This window comes from Erithacus rubecula (genome assembly GCF_903797595.1).
Source record: "Erithacus rubecula genome assembly, chromosome: 9".
Classification (NCBI taxonomy): domain Eukaryota; kingdom Metazoa; phylum Chordata; class Aves; order Passeriformes; family Muscicapidae; genus Erithacus; species Erithacus rubecula.
This window is the reverse complement of record NC_136660.1, coordinates 31,013,487-31,033,596: the sequence shown is the minus strand read 5'-3', so window position 1 is coordinate 31,033,596 and position 20,110 is coordinate 31,013,487. Positions and strand designations below refer to the sequence as shown.

General features: G+C 43.8%; 1 protein-coding gene across 1 annotated transcript; it reads right to left on the bottom strand.

Annotated features, from left to right (window-relative positions):
- Positions 1-3,173: 3,173 nt before the first annotated feature.
- Positions 3,174-20,110, bottom strand: DMBT1 (deleted in malignant brain tumors 1; the record flags this gene model as incomplete). The annotated part of the gene is made up of 26 exons (XM_079313098.1): positions 3,174-4,189; positions 4,808-5,079; positions 5,969-6,357; positions 6,756-6,928; positions 7,582-7,790; positions 7,999-8,146; positions 9,116-9,163; positions 9,424-9,735; positions 9,977-10,024; positions 10,692-11,003; positions 11,246-11,293; positions 11,685-11,735; positions 11,995-12,306; positions 12,549-12,596; positions 12,989-13,039; positions 13,354-13,611; positions 13,853-13,900; positions 14,562-14,873; positions 15,116-15,163; positions 15,556-15,606; positions 15,866-16,177; positions 16,420-16,467; positions 16,859-16,909; positions 17,169-17,480; positions 17,723-17,773; positions 20,056-20,110. The coding sequence occupies 26 exons, from the start codon at positions 20,108-20,110 to the stop codon at positions 4,023-4,025; spliced, it is 4,134 nt and encodes a 1,377-aa protein (XP_079169224.1). The 3' UTR covers positions 3,174-4,022.

The window sequence follows — 20,110 nt, the reverse complement described above, 5'->3', positions numbered from 1 at the left end:
GGTCTCTTTTTCTGCAGCAGAACAATAAATCAACCACAATCCTCTGATCTGAAACAAACATATGTTTGATTTGTTATTTAATATTTTGTAACTTCCTGGGTTTTGCAAAAAGACAATATCTCAAGAGTAACATTTTCCATTGCCTGGAAGGAACTATTTATGCTACCATAGGTTTCACAATCATCTCATTGTACCAAAAAAAAAAAAAAAAGAGAGCTCCTGTCCAAAGAAACCCTTTAATTCTGGCTGATGCATCCTAGCATTTTTCTTTCATGAGGAGGTTCCTGGTGAGATATTGGGCTGATAGTGGAATCTTGAAACTTAAATGGGTTTCTTCCAGCAAAAGAGCAAGAGACCCTTGCCAACCAGAGTGTCAGGTCTCCTTGGGGAGCCATGAATATCCTAAATCTTCAGCAGACTTGAGATAAATAAAATAAGATCAGACCTGGTGGCCCTGTTTAATTATGACTGAGGGGTCTCTGAAGAATTCTGCAGCTGAAGTCAACAGGTCCAGCCCCAGTATAAACCTATTATTTTGGGGCACATTCAAGTTCAAGCCAAAATTTCAGTCAAAATTCACTGGCAGACATATTGCAAAGAAGTGTCAGGTATTCAGGGCCAATTGATAACTTTTGGTGCAAACACCGTGGAAAAAATCATTAGATTTTATGCATAGTGAAGGAAATTGCATAGGATGAAACTAATTTATTTCTAAAATTTCATTTGATCCTTTGAACCAACAAACTGGGGGGAAAATGTTCCAATTTCTTCATATCAAGAATATATTCCTTGTTTAATTTTTCATAGTGACAGTTACAGCTGTATCATTCTTTAAAGACTGAATCCAAGGTTTTTCCACAACATGAAATAATACCTAATTCTCATTCATCACTCTCTTGCCAGAGTGGTTACTTTCTTTTCTTTTGGTGTTTCTAACAATTTATCAAGAAAATCTGATGATCATCCTTACACTGAAGAGTCAGAATATTGTTCTCCATCTCATCCCTACCTCCACAGCCATCATGTCTTGGATGGAACTATCACCAGTTAAAATTGTTGCCATACATGAATTTATTGCCTCCAGAGACTTTCATCAAGCAGGAAGAACAAAGCCCAGGGGAGAAAGAGAATGATCCAAAACATCTTTCCACAAAGGCCAATATCATTGGAATGGAAGAAGGAAGTGAAAAATATAAGAGGCCAAAGACAACTTTGGAAGCCTTGAAAGTGAACATTCAGAATGGCAAATATGTTTTTTCTTTATCCAAACAACCACTTTTGCACATGCATGAGGATATGTACACAACACCTGGTATTCACTATTCATATTCTGGTTTTGACACCTTGACAAGAATGAAAAATCCAGTGTATTTGTCTGGCCAATCAAACACTGCAATCAGTGAAGCAAGAATGAGTGATGGATCACAGTTCTTCTCCAAACTCTTGTAATAACTGAAGAAGGGTGAGGAGGAAGAGGAGCACAAAGGGGATTCCCAGGTGGTTTAAGTGTAAAAAAAGTCTTAAACTACCCAGGTAAAAGATTGATTGATTGATTGATTGATTGATTAGTTCTTCACTACCTTCTTTATTAATAAATCATTAATTTCAAAAATCTAGATATTTATAGATATCTTTATTATCAGACAATCTCTGCACAATGGAAATAGATGAATAATTTGTTTTGATTAACCTAAGTTAATTAATGCAAATACCATACAGTATTCCACCCTTCCACTGGCTAGGTAAATCTCTTGTAGCAACACACTTTTGTTCTCAAGGTCTTCTGGCAGCTTAAAAAATTTCCCATCACATCACTCAGAATGAAGCTACACCGAAAATACTTTTTCTGCTGCTGACAATTGTGAGGGCACTTTGCAAACATACTGGGCTTTAAAGGTAAAAATAGAAACCACTGAAAGGATGAACAAGATTTATCAGCTTTTACCCATGACTATCAGAAGGTATCTACACTGGAATAAGGATATCCACAGACTTTTCCACAAAGGAATGATAGGATGATGGAATGATAGTCTGAATCCAGGCAGGAAGGTTTGTGGCAGAGAGATCATTCACCAGGCACATGACCCTTTCTTCATCATCAAACCCAATTTTCATGAATCCTATAATACTTGTGGATCAAGGGAGATAGCAAGAAGTGAGGAGCAGTCTGACACAACTACTACCTGAACAGTTTGCTAATGCTTTCTGGAGAAATATTTAAATATAGAAACCAGTGAACTTGGTAATTCCACCTTGCATTTTTATCCAGCTTTGGTATTTCTCCATCTGGGAGCCCTGACACAGACATGCTATGGGAAAACAGCTCTGAACAGCACAGGGACAGTAAGGATTGGAGACACCAGCACCTCGGCCTGGGATCTTTCTGCTTGTCTGCTGAAAATAATATTGAGAGAATAGAAGTGGAAAGAAGTGCAATCAAGCTGTACCCTGCAAGATGGTGTGGTAGCAACACCACAGCAGCAGGGCCACAGCAGGAAGAGGGGAAGGAGAATACAGCAGGTCTGGGAAGAGCAGAGGGGAAGATCTGTACAGAGTTAGGAAAGCCCAGGTGCAGGAGAGTCCTTGCTGTGCTGAGCAGATGGGTGGATTCCTCTGAGGCTGGACAATCTCTGGCCCAGAGAACAGAGAAGGCAGGTCAGCCTGCTGAGGTGCTCCACCCTCTGAAGGTGGCTGCAGGCAGAGGAGGGAGGAAGACCCTAAATCCTTGTTCCTCCAGTGTGGAAAAAACCCTCTCACTTTCTGTGTACAGTGCCAGTCCCTGCTTGTGTGATCCCTTCTTCACACCACAGAGGGGTGGTGAGATGCCTGCCTGGAATCATGGGGAGAAGGCAGCTTGAAGGAACAAATGGGGCAGGCTGTGGGGCTGGGGCTGGTTCCCATCAGAGCTGCCCTTGTCTTCCTTGTCAGGTCAGAGCACAAGAGCACAGCTCACCTTCCTCACACGTCACTACTTTGGCTCACTTTATACATCTGATACTGCTCAGTTCAAAATGAACTTACTTCTTTCACAGCTGGCTGGAAAACAGGAAAGTCTCAAGAAGGGAATTTCTCAATCAATACCAGTGACCTTTCCACCTGTATTAAGTAGCTTCATCCAAATAAATTCTTCCTTTTTTATTGTTTTTAATCTTGTTTTTGCATGGGGATAGGAGACAGGTGACACTTCCTTATGGGAACTTACGTACATTCTCTCCCTCCCACCCATTCCAGGTGTAGAAATGTGTGAGAGCAAGAGCAGGAATCGTTGCTTGGCAAAGTCACTTTGTCAGAAGCCACATTTTCCAACCCAACAGTGTGTTAGCCATGAGTTCACACACACAGTGGGGTGTTTGCAAGTACACGAAAAAAGATATTGCTCAAAAAACATTTTCTTTTCTGCTTTTTAATTACAAATTTACGTAACAGGATTATATTCATCCTCCATACAAAATCTTATAAATGGTCTACATTTACTGAGAGAAATAGGAATTTGGGAAGAACCATATTAGCCCAAAGACAGGAATGCTGTAGAGCAGTAATTCCTCACATGCAGCCCCTGAGTGTATTTGCTTATGGCTCACTATTGAGATGTTTTACTGCAAAGAAACATTTTTCTTGTACTTCTTCCCAGTGTATCTTATGGTGCTACACAGGTGTTTCATCTGCATATCAGCAAGGGCCAAATAAGTCAGCTCTTGTTTCTCAAGTCATCTATTTCAGTCTTCTCACACAGACACCCAATGAGGAGTTCAGCAGAAAAACTTTGAAATGTCCAGTACTGAAGATTCTTATTTGGATGCTGAGATGAAAGAACCAATCCTTCTTTACACCTTAGGTTTTAAAATCAGATTGCTTTATAAATTCAGTTCATGGTAACATCAGGTGTCATCTCGGTTCTTCAAACATGGTCTGGATGGTGGAATAGTCAAGTAAGAGCTGCCCTTCACACTGACTGCAAACCCAAACAACAAAGCAGGTGGCTGGTGAAAGTATCCTTCCACTTCCATGCCTGGAGCTGCCTCTCACAGTTTCAGGTATGGGATGGCCTCCTGCAGTTTCTGCTTCCAAATAAATCCTCCCACTGTGAGAAGAAGAGCTACCACCACCACGGTGGTCACAGCCAGAGGAGCTTGGAAGCTGGCAGCAGGCACTGAGTTCAGAGTCTCCTCTTTTGCCTGGATGGCCAGCTCTGTGCATAAAAAAAAGGTCAGAGAAAAACTTACTTTTTTTTTCCCCCTCCGAGCTAGTTTATTGCAAAGATGATTAGGCAAAGAGAATTTGAGTTAAAAAGCTCTAATCTGGATCTGATCAGAAACTGTACATTATTTCACAAATAATTCTGTGGTCATGCAAAACAAGTAAAGATTTTGGCAAGGAATTAAAGAGAAGTTGAGAGTCTGTAATGATTATACTCAAAGACCTTAAGATGTTGCTTTCTGGTAGTGGAAGCAGCAGCTACAGGGTGCTGAGAAACAGCATTTCCAAGAGGACCTAGAGATTGATTGTAAATAAATAACAGACATGCAAGTAAGGCACAGACATCTTTGGAAAATTAATATAAATCCAGCAGGGAAATTATTACATCTCATGCCTCCTCCCATAGAACTGAATCAATTGCTACTTGATATGTGCAAAACAAAGAATGAATCTAAACTATGACAGAAGGGAAAGAGCAATAATTCCCCACAAGAATTATAGCAGAATTGTAAATAAACCAGCAAAGGCACATTTCAGAGTCTGAACTGAAATGCAAACACACACAGAGTAACACACAGAGTCTTACGTTATTAAAGATATTTAAACTTACCAACGTTCCTGTTCTCAGCATGAGCTTCCCGAAGCTGCACAGGTCCAATAACAACATTCATTTGTTTATGGGAAGAACCTGCACTCCTCTTGAACCTCTTGGCACAGCCCTGGTAGCAGCGGGAGGAGTAGTCCTGGTACCTGCAGACCAGCAGCTCACACTTCAGGAAAACCGCCGGGAATCGGTTGACGAAGGAGAAAGCGTTAAACCCAAACCGAGCGACATCGCTGCGCGGCGGGGAGTAAAGGGAGTAGGTGGAATCAACAGCACACCTGCAAAGACAGAAAATCAACACATCAGCTATTAGCTCACAGCTTCACTTGAGTAGAAGCACTATTACGCCCTCTCTTTGCAATAAGTTTCAGGGTTAAATAGAAAATCAGGAAGTAAAAGAGAAATCAAAAGACTTGGGGAAAAAAATATGCTTTTAGCAAGAAGAGAAATTATTAAATGCAAACAGCACAGAAATTTCATAGCTTGGCAAGTTCTGTGTAAACTTGAATAGCTGGAAAAGGGCTAGTGGTTCTGCTGGTTTCTGTGTTTCAGGTGAGAGCCTGTTATGCATTTGCAAACAGAATTAACTGTTTGAAAAGAGGCCCCTAAAAGTTGATGCAGAAAGAGAAATTTCCCCTTTCTGCTCTGGAAGAATAAAACTAACTTTAATACACTTTTTATTTTTTTTATTTTTTTTTTTTTTTTTAAATAAGCATTCTCTTAAATGCTTCAATGCACTTTGGTACAAAATTAGGAAAAGTGGCTTATGTTTCTAGAATAATAAGAAAAGGCTAAGGGATTTCTCTTCGTTTTGAGCAGACAATTTTGTATTCCAGTTCTGATGCTGTAAAACTCATGATGTACAGAAATGTAGAGCTGGGTAAATCTCTCTCTTTCATACATCTATCTCAGAAACAAAGTAAGACCTCAACTTCCTCACTGCCTCCTTGAGTGAAATCTCAGTGCTTGACCTCAACTTCTGAATGACATTTGGTTGTCATTCTGAATTTTATTCAGGCTTTGCCAAAAAGTTGTTCTTATAAGAACATTTGTGCTGAGAATTACAACCAATGTACACTGGTCCTAAATCACCTCATTTCACAAATTAGGTTCTTTTAGAACTACACATAGAAACAGTTTTAAAGTAATTTTAAACAAAGTTCTTACCCACTTCTGGTCAATTCATAGACCAGTGTTCTAAAATCACTAGAATTAGGCGATGCCACACACGTGTCCACAAACAACTTCAGATTTTGGTCAGAGCTGTGAAGAGAAGCTTGGAGATACAAATTCTGATCCATGTCAACATAGTATGGGAAGTCATGCACTGGCCACTGGAAAGATGAGGAGTTGTAGAACATCAGGCTCACGTCGTATCTGCCATACTGGGTTTCATTGACATCGATGGCATCATCAGCAATGTACATGGTTTGAACCCAGGTGTCCTGCAGCATTTTGCAGCTGATGTGCAAGTGAAGGTCCTTCTTCCTCTTGATGACTCCACCAGGAGCAGACATTTTTATCACGTTGGAGTAGGTGATTGTTTCGTTGTTGCTCTGTTTTGATACATTAATATAGTTAAATTACCACATGTGGTCATGTTCACTGTAAATACTGTGAATATTGCCAACTTCTGTATGTGCCAGGTTCTAGCAATCAGAAAGGATGTGCCACACTGAAAAATCTCAAGCATCCAGGATGGGATTGCTCACTTAACTCTCCCCTCTACTTTTGCTCTTTAGAATATCATTCTGAAATAGGCACATGGAAGGATATAGGTACCCTGGGAAGGATAAGCAAAAATATTTAACCAATCTCAGCCTTCAGACATTCATGCTCCTTTTCTGTGTTTTGCATTCTTGTGGCCTACAACACCCTTTGCAATCCAAGACAATTTTCCAAATGTCTATTCAATTCCCATGCCCAGAGCTCTCCCAAATGTCTTGACACCAACCTGTCTACGTGTACCACAGTCACTGTATGAAATGTTGAATATAAGCTCAGTTGATGTAATTATTGGTCGACATTGAGGGTCTGCCAGTCTGATGCTCTCCAGTGAGTAGCCCTTGGACTTGAGATAATGTCTGTCTACCACTGCACGCATGTGGGTTGGCAAGCACAGAAGGGCTAGGGGGAAAAAAAATGAATTATTAATGATTTCAGCTACTTGATAATGCTTCCATATTGCAAGTCCAATAAATGAGATCGCTGCTACCATTTGGAGAAGAGAATTCATAAGCTGAATCACTTGTTTTTACATTTTATTGAGACTTGGATATGAGTAAGCAATAGGACACTATTGGAACAGGTCACCCAAGTAGTAGCTTTAAATATTTTGTCCTTTGAGTATTTCTAGACACACAACTAGGCCAGTTCTTAATGGATCTGACCTGGTGTTGGCAGTAGTTCTGTTTCGAATAGTTGGCTTTGGAAACCTCCAAAAGTCCCTTGTAACCAACATTTCTATAACTCTGTGAAAGTTTTTCCAGAAAAGTACAAAAATATATATTAATTATGACATGATACAAAGAAATACAAGTTTAGAAAATAGCATAGAAAACATCTAAAGACAAAGAAATCAAATATTTTTAAAGAAAAAAACATAGTTATTTTCTGAAAGTAAGCAATCAATAATCAGCCACACAGTTCAAGTAGGAATATCTTCTATGTGAGATTCCTTCAACAAATACTTGTATAGTAAAAAAACACAGTGTATAAAAGCTTCTGAGCAAAGAAAACATTACTAAGAGAACAGAATTACAAATAGAATGGAAATTTACTTGTGTTCTGGTCTGCTATAAAGGACTGATACTGAACCCGAAAGCTTCCACTGGAATATCTGGAGTCACTGTAAAACCTGACAGACATGAAGTTTGAAGATGAAGTGTACTTGTGAGGGGAGTTAGAACAAATTCTTCCAAGTAGAGGAGAAGATTTGGGTGGCCCATCATAGATCTCAATATACTCATTCTGGCATCCACCTTGCAACCTGAGAAAGAAATGAGAATATATGAAAAATGTATTTGCTAAACTTTGGGGTTTCAATGCTGGACAAATAATATAATATGATTCTGCATGTACACATTTCCTATGTATATTTATCATGCACTTATAGGATGGGAAATAAGCCCAGGAAGTGTGGATGCAACTGAGATTTGGAATTTTCTTATTGCCCAAGCAGAAAGTGTTTTACTTACTGAATGTTATCAAATGTGAGCACAATGCGGAAATTGTTTGTTATGTGTATTTGCCATAAACAATCTGCTTTATCTGAAGAATTCCAAGAAGGACTCTGAAATGTTCCAGAGGACTTTAAAAGTGTATCACCACAAATAATTTTTTGAACTGAAAAAGAAAAGAAAAAAAATATAATAAGGGATAGAAGTGATTAATTTTCATTTACTTTGCTCAAATAAAAATCTGTTCTATATACAGAAACTGTGGCCACACAAGGTTAAATCTCAAAAAAGCATAATGATTGTACTTCTGTCAGTTAGGATACAAGAGTGATGAACTCTTCACAGAATTATGACCCATGCTGGCAGTTATTAACTTTGTGGGCTTCAGGCATGCAGATATGAAATAAAGTAAAAAACGGTGGCCTAGATACCATAAAATCAGAGAATAAACAAAATAAAATCTCCCATGTAATCAGCATACTCTGAAATCCACTTCCAGCAATAGAATCATTCAAGCACAAAAGACCAGTGTGTAGCATATAAAGAATTAAACAGAGTAAGGATATTTCCCAATATATTATACTATGCAAATAAACAGATCACACCTGCAAGACAGTAATTATTTTACTACCAGAGTAATGGATCAGAGAAATGGGGAAAAATATACAAACATCTAAAGCAGGAGGATTTTTAACAAGGGCCACGCTTGTGGGAGCTGTATGTGACCAAGAACAGGATGCAGTTGAGGCACTGGAGGGTGAGGGAGCATGGCAAGGCTTTCTACCACACCTGGGGATGTTGGTGCTACCCTGCCATTTGAGCAAAACAGAGCCTGGGGTGTCTCAGCAGAATGCTCTCACACGGTGGGATCAAACAAAGATATAACCCTGCACTCATCCCAAACATGTGACTGAACTCCAGTCAATACAAACCACGAGAACGAAGCATTCATTGACAGGACCTTAGCATCACTCTATGACTTTCACTGTCCCACAACTCTCAGATTCAAATACATTGTAGTGTGATCTTCTCAGGCTCTCCTCAGCCTTAGAGAAGACTAAACACCAAAATATGAATCACTAATTATTTCTAGAGAAAACACCAGCCAGAAAACCAAGGAGAAATTCAGACTCACCGGGCGAAGCAGTCACGTTAGGTCTGGGTGCAGGTGTGGTTGTGGCAGCTGTAGGGGAGGAAAGGAAAGAGGCAGGTGAGGCCTGTGGGATGAAGGTGCGTTACTGGCTTTCTCCCAGTGCTAGGCATGCTGCTGCCACCTTGGCACAATGGCAATGGAGAGCCTGTGGGTGTCAGCAGGATGGCCTTTCTTGGTGGGATCAACTAAAACCATAACCCCACACTCATCCCCAACACACATGGAATTCCAGCAAACAGAGGAGAGTTTCCAAATATCAATCCACACGCCGGCAGTCAAATGAGTGGTACCTGAGCACACAACACCAGCATCTTCTCTGTGGCCACAGTTGTGGATGCCCCAACCTTGGTGGCTGCACTGGAAGAGGGAGGACTCCCTGCCTGAACAGCGGACCTCGTCCAGGTAGATGCTGCCAGTGCCTTCTCCAAAGGAGGCGCTTGAGGTTGCAGCAACAGCAGAGCCACATCCCAGCTGCCTGCACACCACCTGGGCATCGCTCAGGTCCCAGCTGTCGTCACAGACGGTGCCCCGGCCCCCAGAGTGGGAAATCTCCACGCGGCCCTCGCAGCGGTTGCTGCCGTTCACCAGGCTGATGGTGGCATCTGCCAAAGAAGGAGGTATGGAAACCTTGGCAAGAGGCTCCAGCACAAATGCCCCTTCACTTGTCAAGGCCTTGGCATCATTCTATGACTTTCAGGCCACCTTCACTGCCAGTCTTGGCCAGGTTAAACTGCTTTTCTTAACTTCTCCACTCTATGGAGGAAATCAACACGAAAATTCTGAAGCTCTAATCGTTTTTGCAGAATACGGCAACCAGAAAAGTCAGGAAAAATTCAGACTCACCTGGAAAGGCAGTGGTGTTGGGGCTGGCTGCAGGTGTGGTTGTGACACCTGTAGGGGAGGAAACGAAAGAGGCAGGTGAGGCCAGTTGGATGAAGGTGCATGACTGGCTTTCTCCCAGTGCTGGCCATGTTGCTTCCACCTTGGCACATGGGCAAAGGAGAGTCGGGGGGTGATAACAGGATGGTTTTGCATAGTAAGTTCTGTAGAAGATGTTACTTGCCCCAAACAGGGCCCCTGGGACCTGATTCCTTAGACAAAGAAATTCCTTAAAGCATGCCCCCACCTCCTCCTCATCAAAACTTCTGTTATCTCTTAGGATTTCTATTGGTTCTTAAACTCATTAAGTGATTGGTTTTTTCTTACTTAGAATTTAAAGGTAATTAATTACTTTGTAATTTGTAGTTTTTAATTGCTTAGAATCTCAATCCTCTAGAAAACTATAAAACCCCTTTGTTGTATCATGTAATCGGACTTCGTGCATAGATTCCCTTTGGAGAAATACAGTTATCTTTGGAACATCGATAGCAGGTCCCTAAATCTCATCTCTGCCGGTGAGTAGCTGCTCTCGAGGCTGGAATAAATCCTGTCCCCAGACTGCTACAAAGATACACACAAAACATAATCCCACACTCATCCCCAACAGACATGGAATTCCAGCAAGCAGAGGACATTTTCAGAATGTCAATCTGCACGCAGGTAGTCAAATGAGTGGTACCTGAGCACACAACACCAGCATCTTCTCTATGGCCACAGTTGTGGATGCCCCAGCCTCGGTAGCTGCACTGGAAGAGGGAGGACTCCCTGCCTGAACAGCTGACCTTGTCCAGGTAGATGCTGCCAGTGCCTTCTCCAAAGGAGGCATTGGAGGTTGCAGCAACAGCAGAGCCACATCCCAGCTGCCTGCACACCACCTGGGCATCGCTCAGGTCCCAGCTGTCATCACAGACGGTGCCCCGGCCCCCAGAGTGGGAAATCTCCACGCGGCCCTCGCAGCGGTTGCTGCCGTTCACCAGGCTGATGGTGGCATCTGCCAAAGAAGGAGGTATGGAAACCTTGGCAAGAGGCTCCAGCAAAAGGGAACCATCGCTTGTGAAGTCCCAGACAGCAATCGATGACTTTCAGGCTATTAAATCTCCCAATTATCCCTGGGTTAAACAGCGTTGCCCGGGTTCTCGTCTCCCACGGAAACAACCAAACCTCACATTCTGAAGCACTCATTGTTTCTAGAATAACCCACAGCCAGAAGATACAGAAGAAATTCAGACTCACCTGAAAAAGCAGTGGTCACTATGCTGACATCATCAGTGGTTGTGGCATCTGTAGGAGCAAAAATAAGAAAGCACATGAGGTCTCTGTCGATGATGGAGCATGGCCAGGATTCTCACTGTAACATGGGACATGGAGAACTTGGACCTCCCAGCATGGTGGTCTTGTCTTGAGGGTCTAACCAAAAACATAATTCCACAATCTTCTCCAACACACTCCAAATTTCAGCAAACTAAGACTACTTACTGGTGTCTTCTCTTGCCAGGGCCCTGGCAATTCTCTGTGAATTTTGAACTACTACAATTCCCAATCTCAGCTGCATTCTGCAGTAATTTTCCAAGGGTCTGCTCCCCTCTGGTGAAGACTAATCCCCAGAGTCTGAGGCACTAATTGTTTCTGCAGAAAGCAGAGGTCAGAAAGTCCAGGAGAAATTCAGACTCACCTGCAGGAGTAGAATCAGTGAGGCTGGGCATGTTTGTGGCATCAGTGGCATCTGCAGGAGAGGAAGAGAAAGAAGCAAGTGAGGGCCTGTTGGATGAAGTAGGATGGCCAGGTTTCTCCCAGTGCTGCGTGTGTTGCTGCCACCTTGGCATATGGGCAATGGAGAACCTGGAGGTGTTAGCAGGCTGATCTTTTGATGCAACATTCCAACGCCATATTCCCACACTCATCCCCAACACACACCAAATTCCATTTAATAGGGAAAAGTTTCCAAATCTCAGTCAGGTCGCAGGCAATCAAAGGAGTGATACCTGAGCACACAACACCAGCATCTTCTCTGTGGCCACAGTTGTGGATGCCCCAACCTTGGTGGCTGCACTGGAAGAGGGAGGACTCCCTGCCTGAACAGCGGACATTGTCCAGGTAGATGCTGCCAGTGCCTTCTCCAAAGGAGGCGCTTGAGGTTGCAGCAACAGCAGAGCCACATCCCAGCTGCCTGCACACCACCTGGGCATCACTCAGGTCCCAGCTGTCGTCACAGACGGTGCCCCGGCCCCCAGAGTGGGAAATCTCCACGCGGCCCTCGCAGCGGTTGCTGCCGTTCACCAGGCTGATGGTGGCATCTGCCAAAGAAGGAGGTATGGAAACCTTGGCAAGAGGCTCCAGCAAAAGGGAACCATCGCTTGTGAAGTCCTGGACAGCAATCGATGACTTTCAGGCCACCAAATCTCCCAATTTTCCCTGGGTTAAGCTACTTTGCCTGGGTTCTCGTCTCCCATGGAACTAACCAAACCCCTCATTCTGAAGCACTCATTCTTTCTAGAATAACCCACAGCTAGAAAATCAAGGAGAAATTCAGACCCACCTGAAAAAGCAGTGGTCATTATGCTGAGATCATCAGTGGTTGTGGCATCTGTAGGAACAAAAGATAAGGAAGCACATGAGGTCTCTGTCGATGATGGAGCATGTGCAGGATACTCGCTGTAAGATGGGATATGGAGAACTTGGGCCTCTCAGCATGGTGGTTTTTTCTTGTGTAACCAATCAAAAACATAATCCCACAGTCATCTCCAAGACACTCCAAATTCCAGGAAACTAAGACTACTTACTGGTGTCTTCTCTTGCCAGGGCCCCGGCAATTCTCTGTGAATTTTGAGCTACTACAACTCCCAGTCTCAGCTGCATTCTGCTGTGCTTTTCCAAGAGTCTGCCACCCTTCATAGAAGACTAAACCCCAGAGTCTGAGGCACTAATTGTTTCTGCAGAAAGCAGAGGTAAGAAAGCCGAGGAGAAATTCTGACTCACCTGGAGGAGTAGAATCAGTGAGGCTGGGCATGTTTGTGGCATCAGTGGCATCTGCAAGAGAGGAAGAGAAAGAAGCAAGTGAGGGCCTGTTGGATGAAGTAGGATGGCCAGGTTTCTCCCAGTGCTGCGTGTGTTGTTGCCACCTTGGCATATGGGCAATGGAGAACCTGGAGCTACCAGCAGAATGGTTTTCAATTGTAGGATTGACCAAAACCATAATGCCAAACTCATCTCCAACACACACAAATTCCATTTAATAGGGGAAAGTTTCCAAATCTCAGTCAGGTCGCAGGCAATCAAAGGATTGATACCTGAGCACACAACACCAGCATCTTCTCTGTGGCCACAGTTGTGGATGCCCCAACCTTGGTGGCTGCACTGGAAGAGGGAGGACTCCCTGCCTGAACAGCGGACCTCGTCCAGGTAGATGCTGCCAGTGCCTTCTCCAAAGGAGGCGCTTGAGGTTGCAGCAACAGCAGAGCCACATCCCAGCTGCCTGCACACCACCTGGGCATCACTCAGGTCCCAGCTGTCGTCACAGACGGTGCCCCGGCCCCCAGAGTGGGAAATCTCCACGCGGCCCTCGCAGCGGTTGCTGCCGTTCACCAGGCTGATGGTGGCATCTGCCAAAGAAGGAGGTATGGAAACCTTGGCAAGAGGCTCCAGCACAAATGCCCCTTCACTTGTCAAGGCCTTGGCATCATTCTATGACTTTCAGGCCACCTTCACTGCCAGTCTTGGCCAGGTTAAACTGCTTTTCTTAACTTCTCCACTCTATGGAGGAAATCAACACGAAAATTCTGAAGCTCTAATTGTTTTTGCAGAATGCGGCAACCAGAAAAGTCAGGAAAAATTCAGACTCACCTGGAAAGGCAGTGGTGTTGGTGCTGGCTGCAGGTGTGGTTGTGACACCTGTAGGGGAGGAAACGAAAGAGGCAGGTGAGGCCAGTTGGATGAAGGTGCATGACTGGCTTTCTCCCAGTGCTGGCCATGTTGCTTCCACCTTGGCACATGGGCAAAGGAGAGTCGGGGGGTGATAGCAGGATGGTTTTGCATGGTAAGATCTGTGGAAAATGTTACTTGACCCAAACAGGGCCCCTGGGACCTGATTCCTTAGACAAAGAAATTCCTTAAAGCATGACCCACCCCCCATCAAAACTTCTGTTATCTCTTAGGATTTCTATTGGTTCTTAAACTCATTAAGTGATTGGTTTTTTCTTACTTAGAATTTAAAGGTAATTAATTACTTTGTAATTTGTAGTTTTTATTGCTTAGAATCTCAATCCTCTAGAAAACTATAAAACCCCTTTGTTGTATCATGTAATTGGACTTCGTGCATAGATTCCCTTTGGAGAAATACAGTTATCTTTGGAAGATCGATAGCAGGTCCCTAAGTCTCATCTCTGCCGGTGAGTAGCTGCTCTCGAGGCTGGAATAAATCCTGTCCCCAGACAGCTACAAAGATCCACACAAAACATAATCCCACACTCATCCCCAACAGACATGGAATTCCAGCAAGCAGAGGACATTTTCAGAATGTCAATCTGCACGCAGGTAGTCAAATGAGTGGTACCTGAACACACAACACCAGCATCTTCTTTGTGGCCACAGTTGTGGATGACCCAGCCTCCGTGCCTGCACTGGAAGAGGGAGGACTCCCTGCCTGAACAGCGGACCTCGTCCAGGTAGATGCTGCCAGTGCCTTCTCCAAAGGAGGCATCGGAGGTTGCAGCAACAGCAGAGCCACATCCCAGCTGCCTGCACACCACCTGGGCATCGCTCAGGTCCCACCTGTCGTCACAGACGGTGCCCCGGCCCCCAGAGTGGGAAATCTCCACGCGGCCCTCGCAGCGGTTGCTGCCGTTCACCAGGCTGATGGTGGCATCTGCCAAAGAAGGAGGTATGGAAGCCTTGGCAAGAGGCTCCAGCAAAAAGGAACCATCGCTTGTGAAGTCCTGGACAGCAATCGATGACTTTCAGGCCACCAAATCTCCCGATTATCCCTGGGTTAAGCTGCTTTCCCTGGGTTCTCGTCTCCCACGGAACTAACCAAACCCCTCATTCTGAAGCACTCATTGTTTCTAGAATAACCAGTAGCCAGAATATCCTGAAGAAATTCAGACCTACCTGAAAAATTAGTGATCGTTACACTGAGATTATCAGTGGTTGTGGCATCTGTAGGAACAAAAGATAAGGAAGCACATGAGGTCTCTGTCGATGATGGAGCATGTGCAGGATACTCACTGTAAGATGGGATATGGAGAACTTGGGCTTCTCAGCATGGTGGTCTTGTCTTGTGGGACCAACCAAAAACATAATCCCACAGTCATCTCCAAGACACTCCAAATTCCAGGAAACTAAGACTACTTACAGGTGTCTTCTCTTGCAAGGGCCCTGGCAATTCTCTGTGAATTTTGAGCTACTACAATTCCCAGTCTCAGCTGCATTCTGCAGTGATTTTCCAAGGGTCAGTTCCCCTTTGGTGAAGACAAATCCCCAAAGTCTGTAGAACTAATTGTTTCTGCAGAAAGCAGAGGTAAGAAAGCCCAGGAGAAATTCTGACTCACCTGGAGTAGTAGAATTAGTGAGGCTGAGCATGTTTGTGGCATCAGTGGCATCTGCAGGAGAGGAAAAGAAAGAAGTAAGTGAGTGCCTGTTGGATGAAGTAGGATGGCCAGGTTTCTCCCAGTGCTGCGTGTGTTGCTGCCACCTTGGCATATGGGCAATGGAGAACCTGGAGGTGTTAGCAGGCTGATCTTTTGAGGCAACATTCCAATGCCCTATTCCCACACTCATCCCCAACACACACCAAATTGCATTCAATAAGGGACCTTTTCAGAATGTCAATCTGCACGCAGGTAGTCAAATGAGTGGTACCTGAGCACACAACACCAGCATCTTCTCTGTGGCCACAGTTGTGGACGCCCCAGCCTCGGTGGCCACACTGGAAGAGGGAGGACTCCCTGCCTGAACAGCGGACCTCGTCCAGGTAGATGCTGCCAGTGCCTTCTCCAAAGGAGGCATCGGAGGTTGCAGCAACAGCAGAGCCACATCCCAGCTGCCTGCACACCACCTGGGCATCGCTCAGGTCCCACCTGTCATCACAGACGGTGCCCCGGCCCCCAGAGTGGGAAATCTCCACGCGGCCCTCGCAGCGGTTGCTGCCGTTCACCAGGCTGATGGTGGCATCTGCCAAAGAAGGAGGTATGGAAACCTTGGCAAGAGGCTCCAGCAAAAGGGAACCATCGCTTGTGAAGTCCCAGACAGCAATCGATGACTTTCAGGCTATTAAATCTCCCAATTATCCCTGGGTTAAACAGCGTTGCCCGGGTTCTCGTCTCCCACGGAAACAACCAAACCTCACATTCTGAAGCACTCATTGTTTCTAGAATAACCCACAGCCAGAAGATCTAGAAGAAATTCAGACTCACCTGAAAAGGCAGTCGTCACTATGCTGACATCATCAGTGGTTGTGGCATCTGTAGGAGCAAAAATAAGAAAGCACATGAGGTCTCTGTCGATGATGGAGCATGGCCAGGATTCTCACTGTAACATGGGATATGGAGAACTTGGACCTCCCAGCATGGTGGTCTTGTCTTGAGGGTCTAACCAAAAACATAATTCCACAATCTTCTCCAACACACTCCAAATTTCAGCAAACGAAGACTACTTACTGGTGTCTTCTCTTGCCAGGGCCCTGGCAATTCTCTGTGAATTTCGAACTACTACAATTCCCAATCTCAGCTGCATTCTGCAGTGATTTTCCAAGGGTCTGCTCCCCTCTGGTGAAGACTAAACCCCAGAGTCTGAGGCACTAATTGTTTCTGCAGAAAGCAGAGGTCAGAAAATCCAGGAGAAATTCTGACTCACCTGGAGGAGTAGAATCAGTGAGGCTGGGCATGTTTGTGGCATCAGTGGCATCTGCAAGAGAGGAAGAGAAAGAAGCAAGTGAGGGCCTGTTGGATGAAGTAGGATGGCCAGGTTTCTCCCAGTGCTGCGTGTGTTGCTGCCACCTTGGCATATGGGCAATGGAGAACCTGGAGGTGTTAGCAGGCTGATCTTTTGAGGCAACATTCCAGTGCCCTATTCCCACACTCATCCACAACACACACCAAATTGCATTCAGTAGGGGTCCTTTTCAGAATGTCAATCTGCACGCAGGCAGTCAAATGAGTGGTACCTGAGCACACAACACCAGCATCTTCTCTGTGGCCACAGTTGTGGACGCCCCAACCTTGGTGGCTGCACTGGAAGAGGGAGGACTCCCTGCCTGAACAGCGGACCTCGTCCAGGTAGATGCTGCCAGTGCCTTCTCCAAAGGAGGCGCTTGAGGTTGCAGCAACAGCAGAGCCACATCCCAGCTGCCTGCACACCACCTGGGCATCGCTCAGGTCCCACCTGTCATCACAGACGGTGCCCCGGCCCCCAGAGTGGGAAATCTCCACGCGGCCCTCGCAGCGGTTGCTGCCGTTCACCAGGCTGATGGTGGCATCTGCCAAAGAAGGAGGTATGGAAACCTTGGCAAGAGGCTCCAGTAATAGTGAATCTTCGCTTGCCAAAGCCTGGACAGCACTCAATGACTCTCAGGCCACTAAATCTCCCAACTATGCCTGGGTTTTGCTGCTTTGCCCAGGTTCTCATCTCCCACGGAAATAACCGAACCCCACATTCTGAAGCACTCATTGTTTCTAGAACAACCGGCAGCCAGAAAATCCAGGAGAAATTCAGACTCACCTGGAGTAACAGAGCCAGTGAAGCTGGGTATGTTTGTGGCATCTCTGTCATCTGCAGTGGAGGAAGAGAAAGAAGCAAGTGAGGTCCTGTTGGATGAAGTAGGATGGCCAGGTTTCTCCCAGTGCTGCGTGTGTTGCTGCCATCTTCCCTTTCTAGGGCCTTGTTCTACAAGTTTCAAATCATTTACTCTGCCACACTTGGCTTCAGTATGATCTACTTTTCCTGGACTTTGAATTTTTTATTGGCATTTCTTAATAAGTGTTCGCTAGGAATGGACAGGATTTACTGGGAGATGCATAAACCAAGTATTGAAGCCTTACTGTTAACCAAATAAATTAATTACTCAAAATTTGAGTAATACAGAATATTTGTGGAACTCCCTTAAATATGTGCTTCCAATTTGAAATACCACAGTACTTTCAGTTTTTTTAAACACAGGTTTTTCTGTAAAATTAAACAAGTGGAAAAAAACGGAAAACAAGAACAAAGAAAACTTCCATAAATATATTCTTGATTTTAATGTAAAACGAAATCAGTGACATGCTTAATCAGGGTCAATGATCTTCTTCAAGCTTTTTGTATCTGAGCAGCACAAATAAAGTACTTGATAATTCCCAGATATATAGAAAGTGACTTTATACAGTGGGACAGATATCAAACCCTTTTGTTTTCTTTGTTCTATGATTTCCTTGGTTTAAATGTCTCTTATTCGGATTTCCTTGGATTAGTTTTCATTTCTCTGTTTTCTGCTTGTATAATTCAATCATTTTGAACTGTCTTTTTGAAAGCAGTTGGCAAAATCAGCAATTCACTCCCTATCACAAATTTTCCCAGGGATATAATAGGCATTGTTTACTTATTTATAGCTGCAAAAAACAGTGAACAAAGAGGTGTCTGAGTCAGAAGAAATTCCTAGCAGGAGCATAAGACTTCAGATATCTTCTGTGAAAGAGGTGTGAGTGTCATACCTTTTTTTTTTAGTTGTAGTTTTTTGTTGTTTTAGCTCTATTAAAAAATACTGATAGTGTTCAGAAAGTCCTTAGCAATACTAAATATTGGTTTCTGAGGAAACTGTTTTGTATTTGCATATGTGCAGGCTGGGTTGTTACAGTCTCCAAGTTTTTATTCCACATGACTGAAAGCCCCAAGTTAGTAAAATGCACAAACCTGAGGCTTCCTGATGCCCTACAATACAGCAAATGTGTCTTTCTGTTACACTCCCATTAAATTAAATGCAAGTGTGCATTTGCAAGGTGGACTTTGAAGTATTATAATGCAAACATGCATTGCAGCCAAAGAGACTATAATGCCTCATAATTCCATACTGAAAACCATGGATTTATAAAAACAGTGTCTTTTCAGTCTTTCAGTCAGAATTTCTTTTAAATTTGGTTCAAACTTAGCTAGAAGACACCACTGCAAAACAATGATAATTTCATCACACTAAATTCGCTTCAACAAAAAAAAATATTTCATTGTGATTTTGATTGATTCATATTTCTAATAAGACAACATGATGTTATATAATTTCAGTCTGTCTTCTAATCTTTGCAAAGGGTTGATTAGACTGGCCTGTGAGTGCCAGGTATCAACCCAGTGCAGTGAAGCAAGACACTCTTTTTCCTACCTGTTTGGGAAGAATATGTTGTGTGTAGGTTAGGTGAGATGGCATCCAGGAGTGCTGCATTTAGGAGGAATAACCACAGCAAGTCCCTGATGGCACCCATCTGATCAAGAGATCCCAGTAAAACTGAGCATTAGATTTTATACTCTGCACTGGTAAAAGAGGGGGGGCCCCAAGGTCAGCCTGGCCCATGCTATGTCTGATATATTTTGCAATATTTTTTATGATTACCTGATCTTTACAGAAGGATTACATAGGAGTGGTAAAGTTTTCATTTCCTCCATAATTTGTGTTACTAGGGAGAAAAAGTAACTGTATGCCAGTCAAAACCAGGATATGCCCTTATTATAAATTATCTTAACTATATGTGCAGCCCCAGAGTTACCTTTGGAACCAGATTGGTGAATATATGTGTTTCTTTACCTCAGACCTCCCAATTTTATTTATTTATTGCTAATAGGTAATTGCTTGATCACGCAGACTTTAACATATTGCAGGGTGAAGCAACAATTTCATAGCAGGTTTTCTGATAAATTCTTCAGCAGAGAGACCTGGTGTGATAAATGTTTGCATTTTAGTTCTCCATTTGAAACTGTAGATTGGTTTCCCTGCTGTTTGTACAAAAAAGCAGATCATAAATAGGGTTAAGTCAGGAATCAAAAGTAAATTCATGTCCATTTTTTTGTAATATACCCTAAGTGAACCTCACCTGCAGACCTTTGTTGAGCTTGTTCTGCTTTACCACTGTCTCCCCTCAGATGCAT